Raw genomic sequence first — 14,381 nt, 5'->3', positions numbered from 1 at the left:
GGCCCAGTGTTTGCTTTTCTTTAATCCAACAGAAGGTTCTATTTGTGGAAGCGAACAGACGCTGGGGATTAGAACTGGGAGGGGGCAGGAAAAGAGAGAAAAAAAAAGCCACATCCACTACCACGCACAGGTCTTCCCCGGAACTACCGCGTGGGGGTGAATGACTGATTCTGGAATTCATCACCTCCCCATCCCCCTCCTTCCTCCGGCTGCAGCCGGGGCTCGGCGGCGCCCACGGCTCCAACCGGAGCTCCCCAGGCGCTGGGCGGTGGGGGTATCCCCGGGGCGAAAGGCGTCACCGCGGGACTGCAGCGGGCGGCGGGTGCAGAGAACCGTGGTGCGCGCTCCCGCCTCACGCCCGCAGCCCATTGTGCTTGCTGTGAATGAGGCGCGCGCACCAATCAGCGGTCGCTTCGCTCCCCGCGGCCCCGCCCCTCCCGCCCACTTCCCCGGACCCTTACGTCACGGGAACTTTTCCTCCGCCCCCTCCTTCGGCTTCTCGGCCGAGCTGGGGGCCTGCCGGAGGGCGCGCGCCACCTCCTGCCCAGCCCAGCCCGGGGGGGGCGTGTGCGCGCGCCCAGGCCGGCCCGGGACGCACCACCTGTGCCCGAGCGCGCGCTGCCCCGAGCATCCCCAGCCCTCGGGCCACCCCCATTCCCCCCACCTCCTGTTCCCCCTCCCCTCCCCCAAGTCTCCTCCCTCCGCTCCGGAGACTGCTCGCCGGGCGGCGGGGCCGGAGTCGTCGCAGCCACCTCATTGCACAACCCGGCTTCCCAACTGTTTACACAGCCTGGCCTGTGAGTGTATGTGTATACAGCGTGAGTCACCGGGAGGCGGAGGAGGTGGAGGAAAAGGAGAAGGAGGAGTGCACTGGCCGGGATCGGTGCGGCGCTCACACTCACTCACAGTCACTCTCTCTGAGCGCGTCTCGCTCGCTCTCATACACGCCCAGAGCCCAGGAGGGCGCAGGATCCCGAGCGCCGCGAAAAAGTTCCCCCGGCTTTAGCTGGAGACTCATCGCTTTGGGAAGTGCATTTGCTTTGTGGCTCCGCCGAGCCTGCTGAATCCTTTCCTCGCGGCTCGGGACCCCGGGATCGCTGGCCGCTGCCGCCGCCGCCTCTGCCTCCCGGACTGTTGGCAGCCTAGGCAACAATAGTGGCGGCCGCCCCCAGCGAGGCTCCGGGAGCCCTTGCCTGCGGCGATCCGGGGACCCAAGCCGGCCTCCGCCCCCCGGACGCACAGCCAGCGTGGTCCCCGCGTGCAACGCGAGCGCCGGGGAGCGGCTCCTGCTTTGCCCCTCGTGGGGGCCGAGCCAAGAGCAGTCTGCAAACTCCATTCCGCCGGCTGGAAGAAGTCGCGGAGCCGGCGCCAAGCCCGCAGCGTCTTCCGGCGCGGATCCCGGGACTTAAAAAGCCGGGGCCGCCCCGGCCCAGGACGGGATGCGGGTCGGTCCCGTGCGCTCTGCCATGAGCGGCGCCTCGCAGCCCCGCGGCCCGGCCCTGCTGTTCCCAGCCGCCCGAGGCGTCCCGGCCAAACGCCTGCTGGACGCCGACGACGCGGCGGCCGTGGCGGCCAAGTGCCCGCGCCTCTCCGAGTGCTCCAGCCCCCCGGACTACCTCAGCCCCCCCGGCTCGCCCTGCAGCCCGCAGCCCCCTCCGGCCGCTCCGGGGACCGGCGGCGGCTCCGGGAGCGCGCCGGGGCCCAGCCGCATCGCCGACTACCTGCTGCTGCCCCTAGCCGAGCGCGAGCATGTTTCCCGGGCGCTGTGCATCCACACTGGCCGCGAGCTGCGCTGCAAGGTAGGCGCTCCTGGGCCAGGACCCGGCTGGGGTCGGGGGCGCGGGACGGGGTAGTAGGCAAAGGTGCTTGGGGTGCGGCCAACGCTTGGGCTGGGCACAGGGCGGATCAGTAGATTGGGTCAGATAAGACGCCATTTGACCAGGTTCATCTTTTTGTGGATTGAGGGGTTTCCCGTGGAGTGGTATAATGGGGGCGCCTAGAGGAAGTGTAGTGTTCAGTGTCCTCCTCTTTCTGTTCCTTTCCTTAGCGCCCAGTGTAGCGCGTGGCGTTCCATATAAGTTGTGGAATTGAAATGGATTCCAGGGCCATGCCATTCCCCTTCTCTCATTCTCCTCGCTCTCCACCCCCCGCGCCCCCCCCACCCCATGTCCTGGAAGGACGCCCTGCAGTGGGGGCCTCCTAGGAGATTGGAGCAGCTGGCATCTCTCTTGCCGGTGCACGGCACCCGGGCTCAGTTGTAGGTGGTAAGAGCGCTGGAAGACTGTGTCCGGCTCCTGCCTTGGGGATTCCGAATTGAATCCCCTCTGGGACTAGAACACGCCCTCCCAAGGGAGCAGTCCCAGAGTCTTCACCCGAGGCGGAGGAATCTGCTCGGAGTAGAAATGTTGAAAAGCCCACACCGGGCAGGAACCCTCGCTTCGATTCACTTTATTTTCCAGCCAGCGATTTTCCTTTGAACGTAGGGATCCCATCCAGGAGGAGGAGACACAGCTCCTGGAAACAGGATCCGCCGGGTCCTCCTCCTGCGCGGGTAGACGCAGAACATTCCCACAGTCTGCTTTATGCGAGCATGACACCCCTGCTTGAGGCACCCCAGAGCACCCTCGGGCTGCTCCTTTTCACCCGAAAGATAGGATCAGTCCCCAGTTAAGTCGTTTGTGGGTTTTCCGCAACTCACCTGACGCTCCCAACACCCCGACCCCGTCCCGGGGCTCGCTGCTGCCACCTACTGCCCAACCCGAATGAAATTTCAAACGCATGATCAAGCCCAATTTAATAAGGGGAGATAAAACCCTTTTCTTCTCCGTGACTGGGGCTCAGAGCTGTTCTGGGACAAGCATATGTGTGTGGTGGGATGGGATGGGTGGGAGGAGGGGGCAGCAGGGGATTTTTCTAGCTGGTGCCAGAGCAGCCAGGCCTGCCTCTTAGAGGTGGGGTCAGTCTGGCCATTGTGCAACCCCTTCCAGTTCCTCTGAGAAGATAATAGCTGAATCCAGATGGTGACAGCCCGTGTGTCACCGTTTCCAGTTGAGTCTAGGATATGAGTAACTGGACTGAACAAAAGGCCTCTAAAGAGACCAGCCAGCTTCCTAGAAGAGAGGAGATGCTACTCATTTTTAGGGGTGGGGTCGGGTGTGGGGGGTAAACAAACAAATGAAAAACCGATTCGCAGGATCCCCTACCCCTCCTGTGAGAATTGTAACTCAAGGCGGCTTACACTTGAGTCGGACTGTAGGCAGGTTGCTTAAAGCTGCATTGTCCCAGCCTCCCCCTCCAAGTCATCTGTTCCTTCTGATTAATGACAGCTCTGCATGTTCTCTGGCCCCTGCTTCCCCTTGGAGGCTGCAGAGTCACCACATTCTGTGCCCCTTCTGTGCTGAGCACTTTGGGTCTGCAGGAGACGCATGCATGCCCAGGGACTGCTTTTCAGCTCCTGGACAGGCCAGGGGATTCCTTCTATCAACCACTCACTAGTGTGGCCTGCAAACAGGAAAGGGCCACAGATGTTGGGGGGTTTGCTTAGCTCTCAGGAGCTGATGGGAGATGGGAACATGTATAGGAGACAGTACTTTCAAATGATCTGTGTGAAAGCGGGTAACCCTTTGGGGATTTGCAAGTCTAGAGCTCTAGGTGTTACTGGTTTTAAAGGTGTCGGGGGCAGCTGGGGCTGAGGTAAGGTGGCAGAGGAAACGGAGTAGGTGAATGGAACTTACATCCTAAGCCCAAAGGTTGAGAACTTCTGCTTAGCTCCCTCCGGGATTTGGGAGGCTGCCTTTGCTTTTCTAGCCCCCTAAATGGGCCTCCTTCTCTCTGCAGGTGTTTCCCATTAAACACTACCAGGACAAAATCAGGCCTTACATCCAGCTGCCATCGCACAGCAACATTACCGGCATTGTGGAAGTGATCCTTGGGGAAACCAAGGCCTACGTCTTCTTTGAGAAGGACTTTGGGGACATGCACTCCTATGTGCGAAGCCGGAAGAGGCTGCGGGAAGAGGAAGCCGCCCGGCTCTTCAAGCAGATTGTCTCTGCCGTCGCACACTGCCACCAGTCAGCCATCGTGCTGGGGGACCTGAAGCTTAGGAAGTTCGTCTTCTCCACGGAGGAGAGGTGAGCGGCCGCCACGGCTTCTCCTGTGGCCTTTTGGAACCAAAGTGAAGGTGCAGGTCGTGTAGTTAGGTGCTGTGTGTTGGTGCAAAACAAAGTCAAGGGCTCATATGTCCTAAATTTAGTATTTAGAGCTTCTGTTCCTGAGGAGTCACAGCCAAGGTTGGTTTATTCTGCATTCTCTTGGACGGGGTCTGGGGACACCGTGATGCTTCTATGGGATGGCACGTGTTGACAGGGTGTCCTTCCTCTCCTATCACAGTATCAGGTCCATTGTTGTCAGAAAGGTCAGTCATCTGGGGTACAAATATTAAGCTGCCCTTTACAATATTGCCTTCTGAAGGAAGTGTTCAAATCTGTGCTTGTGCCAAGTGTTGTTTTGTACCTGGAAGGTTTCACAGAGCTAGTGAGACTGTCATATATGCAGAATTCCACCCCCTTCTTTCACACGGCATTCCTGTCCCATCCCAGGCTGGTTTCTCTGTAAAGTCACATTCTCTGGTGACTTTTTAGACATCTCGTTTGGATCCGTCTTCAGAAAATAGCCACATTGAATAGAATGGAAGTTGGCTAGGATGGATTGCTAAATATAGATCATAGCTTACCTCATAAAGAACAAGATGAGCTTGATAAGAGAGTAATGAGGCATTAAGATTCAAAGCTGAGGTTTTAGCTAGAGAATTCAGGAAGCCGCATGAGATAGACCACACTTGATTTTAAGAGCCAGCCACATCCCTTGTGGAAAGATTACGAGCAGTAAGGCTGTAACATTGCGGAGGTGAGAGTGAGTTAGTTTGTTGTAAGAAGTGGGCTTATCTCACCTGTGCATTTTTACCTTTGACTCCAGAGCATACGAAATTGTACAGGGTTGAGCTGTCATAAAGCATGACTTTGTTTCTGACCTCGCAATAATGATTGGAACACACTGATTAGCAAAGGAAAGCAAACTGTTTGCAATGAAGAAGTGTCTAATTCCTGGAACATGCTCCTTTACTATGGTGATGCATTTTCTGAAACATGCCTTACACACCTCCTTACTAGCTTTTGAAACCTGCATTGCACAGGCGAATGTCATGGGCATGGGGTTTGGCAACCCGGGGGTTAAGCAATGTCAGGCTGACGCTATTCGTGTAACCAGCACAGGTGCAGGGTTTTAGTGCTGTAGCAGCCAATCAGGGGCAGACAGTGTGGGTTGAGTCATATTTTCCGTTTACAGAACCAATGGGTATTTTACATAACGACAGGGAGGTCACGCTGAGGACATACTGAAGTTAGCACATGTATACTACACTCCAGGGAACAGGAAGGCAGGAAAAAAAAAAAAATACCAGACCTTTGAGAGGAAAAGGAATTGATCCATCAGCCAGTACCAAATGTTTGCGTTTAACTTCATAAGTGACTTACTGAAACACGGCTATTTCAGAGAAGCAGGCAGAGACAGGGTGTCACCGGATATTGGAGCTTCCCTACCACATGGCTTTAGGCTTTGGGGGATCCAGGAGACTTGGGTGGCTGGTTCTGAATAAGGAGGCACCTGCAGCTTCATAAGAGAGCCTTTGACTGAAGGTTTTTTAGACTTTAGTTGCAACCTGAACAGAGACCCCCCGTAGAATGAATGTGCTCACATGTTGATGTGCCATCCCAGTGGCGAGTGTGTGTCCCTGTGTAAGAATTTCAGAGGCCCTGCATCCCTGAAATCCATCAGCCACTTTTGTTTGCTCATATAACCTCTGTCCATGCAAAGTGTTCTTTGCAATTAAACACCCCAATACATGTAATTAACATTCCTTGCAACTTTCCCACCCTAATTGTCGCAGCCTGGGCCCAGGTGGACAAAATTTGCTCCCTGTGCATATATCAGTGTGGACACCAGAGCTGATGACCTGTGTGTAATAGCAGTGACTTTGGGCTCCGTGTTGTGTAATGCAGTGTGGGTCCAGGTAGCCCTGGCAGTCATAAGAGAGAAGATGGGCTTGTAGGATGCTCAGGCCCTCCCTGAAGAAGTAGGATATGCTGCTCTTCCCTGATAGCTTTTGTAGAGAATGCAGCATTTCCCTGAGACAGGCTCCCAGTTCTGCAATGGGAACTTAGTAAATTGCGTAACTCCTATTAGGATATCTCTTGTAAGCTCTAGCATTATGAATGCTATTTGGGGCTTTGCATCATACCCTCCACCCCAGGCGCTCTGTCGATACTTTGCAAACATTTATTGCAGTTTGTGTAGGTTTGTGAAATCACGAGTCCTCGGTAGTTGCAGGGCACTGCTTACTGGACGAAGGGGTAAATAGCATTCCTGGAGCCTTTGCTGTTAGTGCCTGTGGGCGCTGTTATTGGGAAGGCTTTGTTTTTCATAGCAGCTGGTGTGGAAATAATGACTTGGTTCCTCTCTCTTGCAGAACCCAGCTCAGACTAGAAAGTCTAGAAGACACACACATAATCAAGGGGGAAGATGACGCTTTGTCAGACAAACATGGCTGCCCAGCCTATGTGAGCCCTGAGATCCTCAACACCACCGGGACATACTCCGGAAAGGCTGCGGACGTTTGGAGCCTAGGGGTGATGCTTTACACGCTTCTGGTTGGACGATACCCCTTCCATGACTCAGACCCCAGTGCCCTTTTCTCCAAAATTCGGCGTGGACAGTTCTGCATTCCTGAACACATTTCCCCCAAAGCCAGGTGCCTCATTCGCAGCCTCTTGAGACGGGAGCCCTCCGAGAGACTCACTGCCCCCGAGATCCTGCTGCACCCCTGGTTTGAATCTGTCTTGGAACCTGGGTACATTGACTCAGAAATAGGAACTTCAGACCAGATCGTTCCAGAGTACCAGGAGGACAGTGACATTAGTTCCTTCTTCTGCTAATCCCCAAAACCTCAGAAACCTCATAATTCTTACACCTGGCATTTCCATTTCTAAAGATGGACAGGCCCTTTGGCGTGGTACCAACCAGATAATGACTGCATCAGGATGAAAGCTGCTGAACGCGGCATGGCGCCTCCTCTTCTCTGTTGGGATGAGTGACTTTATTGATTTGAGTAGCATATGCTGTGATTGGCTGCCCTGCAAAGTTGTTTCCCTTAAGGAACCCTCACCAACTATCTCTGCTGGATTTGGGAGTTCCGCATCTTTTATGGAGGGCAAAGAGTTTGGACATCTTACACCCGGTGGTCAAGTGTGTAATAAACTTGAGCATTCGAATGGGAGGAAAAGCAAATCGCACAATGACATATTTTGGGCAATAACCGTATTTTTAACAGGGTGACAAATTGGGCCAATAAATCTGCCATCTTTGAACTCATCTTTGGTAGCTAGACATGTTACTACAGCTTCTCTGATGGGAAAGTTCCTTTTTTGGCTTAACACTCACCTTTTCTTCACACTCACATTTACCAATGACTCTGCTCCGTTTTTGGAGCAGACTTTTAAGTTGCTCAGGAGCCTGACGGAACCATGAACCCAGACTCTCTTCTGTTTCCTGCCAAGACCTCATCTGCACTAATGCCTTCTCCCTGACCTTGACACTTTCCCTCTTTAGCTATAAAAGCACTTACCAGCCGAACGTGGAACAGTATCACAAAAGATCCCATCTCCCAACGATTTCAGAACTCTGAACTCAGACAGAGAGACTCCAGATTTTAAAAAATAATTTGAGTGCTTGGAAACTATCAGCTTTTTAAGTTCCTTCCAAATATGTTAGTACCTACCCTTTACTTTTCTCCCAAGACCATCTCAGGGTGGAGCATTCTGTCTAGAAGAAGAAAGATAAGGAGGCTCCCACCCACCTCTCCCAAGAGCAGACATTAAACATCTTTGTGCTTTGAAGAGAGTGAATTTTGGATGGTCTTGTGATTCTCAGACTAACTTCTAGAATTATACTTTAACCCCTCCCAGATATGGTCCGCCTCTGGCATTGTGTGTGCATCTGCGGTTTTGCATGATGGGTTGTTAATATTTCAAATGTGTGGTTTATGAATACGTCTGTATAATCGGCTTCTGGAGTGAAACAGCAAACCCCAAATCTTCAAAGTTGGAAGGAACTTTAAAAATCATCCGGTCCAATCTCTTTCCTCTTTCTGCCACCTCCCAAGGCAGAAATCCCCTCTTCAGCTTCTTTTGTAGGTGGGAATCCAGCCTCTGTTAGGTATGTCCAGGGATGGAAACTTACTCGCCTACAAAAGATAGAGCTTAATGGAGAAATTGCAACTTTCATTAAAAAACAAGTTCAGATGAAATATCAGTAACTGTCTTGGACAGTGCTGAAATCAGGTGGTTAAACGGGTAAACAAAATATACTGTATTTTGATAAATGGCACAAAAACAGGCAGTCATCTTTAAGGGCTACGCCTAGGCAAACTACTAACATGCATTGTGAGAATGCCGTGTATACCTCACATACTGTGTACTTTGTACATACATTTTACCTTTTATACCTATGTTCGATTTTGTTTTGTTTTGTTTTGGCTTTGAGGCTTGTTTTGTTGTCTGTGTCTTGTCTGAATAACCTGCGTGTCTAAAACCACGTGAAATGTGAATGATTATTGGCAATATTACCTTGACAGAATCATGGGACTTTGAGAAGAGGGAGGACAGAGGCCTCTGTCGCACTAACGCTCTCGTGGTTGCTCGACTGTTGTATCTGTGATACATTATCCGACTAAGGACTCTGGGCTGGCAGGGGCTTCTGCCGGGAAAGCTAGAAACACTAGGTTCTTCCTGTACATACGTGTATATATGTGAACAGTGAGATGGCCGTTTCTGCCTTGTAGAGAAATTTTAATAAACCTGGTTTCGTAAATAGGTGTGGTGAATTTCTTTCGAGTTCAATCGGCTTTGCCTTTTGCAATTTCATGCAGAGGTTGCAAGGTCTCTGGCCTCAGGGCTTACAGTCTAGTTGGGGGTGGGTAGCAAGGGGAAGGTGGAAAAGTAGAGATGATGAGGATCGTGGATGACCTTTGGCAGACTTGAACCCATTTGCTTTTTTCGTTTCGGTGGGCAAATTTATTTTGATGGATGAAGCCCACTGGGTGACACCAAGTTGGTGCATACTTTGGGTTGAATTTAGACTCAGGAAACATTTTTTATTTTTCATACTCTTTCATAGCAGAATCAGAATCAAGAAACGTTTGAAGATGAGCATTCATAAATTAACCTTGAGTTATAAAAATCAGCTTGTCTTTTTTGGGCCAAGGACCCTTGAGAGTTTGTTAAAGCTAAGGCCGCTCCTGAGAACAGTGTCACATGTAGAAAACAAAATGTTGTTATCGCAGAGGTTCACACAGATCTCTGAAGGCATCATGGGACTTCCAACTGTGAACCAATCCCCCTTCATTAGACTTAATTAAAATGGCTACGCAAGCCATTTTCTTTCTTTTTCTTTTTTTCTTTTTTGAGACGGAGTCTCGCTTTGTCGTCCAGGCTGGAGTGCAGTGGTGCAATCTCGGCTCACTGCAACCTCTGTCTCCCAGGTTCAAGTGATTCTTCTGCCTCAGCCTCCTGAGTAGCTGGGATTACAGGCGCACACCAGCATGCCCGGCTAATTTTTGTATTTTTAGTAGAGACAGGGTTTCACCATATTGGCCAGGCTGGTCTTGAACTCCCGACCTCGTGATCCACCTACCTCGGCCTCCTAAAGTGCTGGGATTACAGGCGTGAGCCACTGCGCCTGGCCAAGCAAGGCATTTTCTTTCTTTTACTTTTTTCTTTTTATAAGTGTGAAAATGGAAATGGAAGCAAGGAAAATACTAAGGTGACATTAATTCGAATCACAAAAGTAGAGAAAGGAAAAGGTTTTTTTTTATTGAGTTTATAGCTTAACTATAGCTTCACTTCAGAATCTAGTCTAAATGAAGTAAATTTGCATCCAGATTGATTTTTAAAAATACTTCACATTGTGAAGTGTAACAGCAGAAAAATGCACATATAAGTGTGTAGCTCAGTGAATTTTCACAAATAACACACAGCCATGCCACTAGATCTAGAAAGCAAAACACCGGGAGGGCCTCAGGGACCTCTGCCTGCCTCTTTCAATTTTTGCCTGGTGCCTGCTCTAAGCGTAACCACCATGGGATGGAATTTTAATTCTAACCTGTGTAAGTTAGAATAAGGACCAGCTCATCAACTCTGGACTCACACGAAGAGGCAGACAGAAGTTAGCAATGACACAATTGCCCTTTTTTAGGACTCAGGCTGAGATCACCCAGGAAAGCAGACATATGACACTGAAGTTAGAGCAGCTCAGGCCTTGTGACCCAGGAACTTAAGAAATGTAAAAATCATCTCAAAAGCAACGTGGGAAATGGCCAAAAACGCCTGTGTAGCTTAGGAACTCGGAAGTTGGGGGTTGGTCTCTGGCCATCCCATGAATAGGACCTTAAGCCCCAAAGTTCCTGAAGCAGGCCTCACAACAGACCTTGTTCCCTGCTCCAGTGAACCCAGATGAGGCTCAGCGTGACTTCTTGGCCATTCAGGATGCTAATACTTTGGACTTCACCGAGGTTTTAATCTAAGGATTTCAAAACTCCTTGCAAGCAATTAAGGTTATAACACCCCTTTGTACTGTTGCTGCATGCACCAGATAGACAGAAATATGGGTCAGGATTGGCTGGGATGACATGTGATACCACAAATCCATACATTTAATCTCTTCTAAGGTTGGAACAAATCTGGGGCAATTGCAACCAGTTAAATTATGTAAGGTCAGAATGTAAGGTCAGTGCTGAAAAGCTGGCTGCTTTTATTTTCTCTTGTGTCCTCAACATACTTGTCATTTGAGGAAGTCATCCAAGTAACATCTCAATAGCCTTTTATTCATGTCACATTTTCTGGAAGTTTCTCCTCTTCTCCCCAGGGAGTCACAGCACATGAGTGAAATAGGCTAGTCAAATATTTCCCTGAAGTTGAAAAAAACTCAGGCTCAAACGTCTTTCAGTAGCTACTCAGGAGTAAGCAGCTCAGAGTTGGAATATGAACTTGGGTCTTTGGACTCCATGCCCAATGTTGTTGCTCTGTCTACACACCACCACACAGCATCTCCTGGTAAGAATAATGATGAGGGAAAGTGGTTCAAGACAAACACAAATACTGAATTTTTAGCTCCACAAACGTCTTCAAATGACCCAGTATGTCAATTATAATTGTGTAGGCATTATGGAAGATGAGCAATCCATTATTCATCCAGCAAACATTTACTGGGCACCTGCCATGTGCCGGACATTGTGGTAGACCCTTGGGAAATAGATGACTGAGGCTCAGTTCTGGCTCACTGAATGGGAAGCTCCAAGAAGTCAGGGACTGTGACAGTCTTGTTCTCCTTTGGCTCCTCAGCACCAGCAAAGTGCCTTCCACAAGAAATTTGTCAAAGCCAACGTGGGCCAGGTGTGGTGCCTCACACCTGTAATCTCAGCACTAGCACTTTTGGAGGCCAAGGCAGGAAGATCACCTGAGGCCAGTTGGAGACCAGCCTGGGCAACAGCAAAACCTCATTTCTATTTTTAATGTGTATATATATACATATGCATGCCAATATGGATGGATTGGTGGGCGGGTAGATGGGTGCATGGGTGGGTGGGTGGATGGATGGATGGATGGGTGGACTAGTAGTAGGTGGATAGATGGCTATCCCCTAGCAGCTCAGAGTCTAATGGACCTCTAAGTCAGAGAGCCGAGGGCACAGAAGTGGAAGTCTTGTGACTAGGATCTCTTCCTAGTTCCAAAGCTTTTTTTGCTGTATGACTGTGAATAAGCAGTCTGCCTGGTTCTTATTTGCTCATCTTTTTTTAATATTTAACTTTTCGAGATGGAGTCTCACTCTCTTGCCCAGGCTGGAGTGCAGTGGCATGATCTCAGCTCACTGCAACCTCTGCCTCCCTAGTTCAAGTGATTTTTTTGCCTCAGTCTCCAGAGTAGGTGGGATTATAGGCACCCGCCACCACGCCCAGCTAATTTTTGTGGTTTTAGTAGATACAGGGTTTTACCATGTTGGCGAGGCTGGTCTCAAACTTCTGACCTCAAGTGATCTGTCTGTCTCGGCCTCCCAAAGTGTTAGGATTACAGGCATGAGCGATTCTGCCCAGCCAAGTGCCACATACTTTCAAATGAACAGATCTCTACCAGATCTTGTGTGAACTCAGAGCAAGATCTCATTTATCACCAAGGAGATGACCCAAAGCCATTCATGAAGGATCCACCTCCATGATCCAAACGGCTCCCACCAGGCCCCACCTCCAACACTGGTGATTACAATTCAACATGAGATTTGGACGGGGACAAATATCCAAACCATATCAGGCATTGCAGCAATGAAGATTATGGAGTTGGCTTTTCAGCATGGCTTTGACTGGGAAAAGGAGGCTCCCCACCACCTCCAAAACAGAGGAGCAGGATTTCATTCCTAACCCCTGGCAACTGCCCACATCAGATTTCAGTTGATTCTCTGATGATTTGATTGCAGCCAACAACTTAGTGGTCCTGGAAGCATTACCTCGCAATCCTGCTGGACGTTTTGCAGTACGCATCTTATTCTACCCTCTTGGCCACCCTGTGAAGAGGATGCTTTGTCCTAATTGGCCAGATGTTGGTGCTGAGATCCAGAGGCTGAAGAATTTGCCCAGGATCACACCGCTAATGAGTGGGGGTTGGGGGGGGTGAAACTCCAACCCCGGCATGCAAGACTTTAGATCTTTGCCCTTTTCTGCCATGTGCTTTCCACGTTGGGTCTGATGTGCTAGACCATCAATATGATGTCTTCTTTTTGGAGCAGCCATTTTGCTGGGAGACGTTTTACTCGGGAGAGTACAGCATGCTGGGTCACACCTGATTTCCATGTATGATTTCTACCAGTGGAGAGATGCCAAGAGAGTGATCACGATGCACTAAGAGCCCTGCTAAGTGCCTCACATAAATTATTAGCAAGTGATAACCTCACAGCACCCCTTGACGCAGTACTGTTATCATCCCCCTTTTGTAGCTAAAGACACTTAGAGACACTGAGGCTCAGAGAGGGTAGGTGGTTTGCCCAAAGTTGCACAGCGCAGTGTTCATTTGCTAATACCGTTAACGTGAAGGCTTACTGCTCTTTGTTTTTAGAACTGGGAGCGGAGTGCATAAATAATTTAGTGCTAAGTGCAATATGGTGTCCTGCAACAGAGAGAAGAATATTATTGGACAGATGAGTGAAGTCAGAATGAAGTCTGGAGTTCAGTAATAATGCATAAATGTTGGTTTCTTAGTTAGATAAATGTACCGTGGTAATGTAAAATGGTAGCCTTAGAAGAAACTGAATGAGGTATATATAGATATAGGCACTCCCTGTATCATCTTTGCAACTTTTCTTTAACTCTAAAAATTATTCCAAAATAAAAATTTTATTTTTTACTTAATTTATTCTTTTTGAGATGGAGTCTAGCCCTGTCATCCAGGCTGGAATACAATGGCATGATCTTGGCTCACTGTAGCCTCTGCCTCCCAGGTTCAAGTGATTCTCCTGCCTCAGCCTCCCAAGTGGTTGGGATTACAGGTGCCCACCATTATGCCCGGCTAATTTTTATATCTTTATTAGAGACGGGGGTTTCACAATGTTGGCCAGGCTGGTCTCGAACTGCTGACCTCAGGTAAACCCCTCACTTCGGCTTCCCAGAGTGCTGGGATTACAGGTGTGAGCCACTGTGCCTGGCCAAAAGTGTATTTTTAAAAAGAGATTTAGTTTGCACTTCTCCCTTTTTCAGGCAGGGGAAACTAAGGCTGAGACTGGGGACATTAATAACCAAGTAGCTATAAGCTACTCCTGACTCAGCACCCTCAGGCCTTCACCTGAAGCTCGAGCTTCCTGGGGCCTGTTGGTGTGATCTGAGTGACCTTCTAGAATGTGGTATGAGGTGAGTATGCATGGTGCTTCCATGGAATGTGTCAGAAACTTTTCTCGACATGGGACATGGCATTTTGAAAAATCAGCTCATAGGTCTGACCTTTGGATCAGTGACTACATGAGTGTCTCCATCAGCTCCATCATGCAGTCATCACTCTCAGTCAGCCACAGCACAGGGAGCCAGTCTGGGGGACGTGCCATGCACTCATGCATTTTCACGCCATGCCTCATTAGCTAGGAGACAGCGAGAGCAAATTGGGAAAAATGTCGCTGGCAGCAGGGCCTGGCCTCAGTTTGAAAAGGAAGGGATTTAGGGGTTAGGGCTTGAGTATACTCCAAACGAATTTCCCATCCAAGCTCCAGTCCAAGAGGCTGTGTGGTCTGGGAGGTGG

The 14,381-nt window shown here is 49.9% G+C and overlaps 1 protein-coding gene across 1 annotated transcript; it reads left to right on the top strand.

Annotated features, from left to right (window-relative positions):
• Positions 1-621: 621 nt before the first annotated feature.
• On the top strand, positions 622-8,924 carry TRIB1 (tribbles pseudokinase 1). The gene is made up of 3 exons (XM_010389452.2): positions 622-1,799; positions 3,838-4,130; positions 6,524-8,924. The coding sequence occupies exons 1-3, from the start codon at positions 1,440-1,442 to the stop codon at positions 6,987-6,989; spliced, it is 1,119 nt and encodes a 372-aa protein (XP_010387754.1). The 5' UTR covers positions 622-1,439; the 3' UTR covers positions 6,990-8,924.
• Positions 8,925-14,381: the final 5,457 nt, after the last annotated feature.

This window comes from Rhinopithecus roxellana, chromosome 9, assembly GCF_007565055.1.
Source record: "Rhinopithecus roxellana isolate Shanxi Qingling chromosome 9, ASM756505v1, whole genome shotgun sequence".
Lineage (NCBI taxonomy): Eukaryota > Metazoa > Chordata > Mammalia > Primates > Cercopithecidae > Rhinopithecus > Rhinopithecus roxellana.
This window is presented reverse-complemented; position numbering and strand designations above follow the sequence as displayed.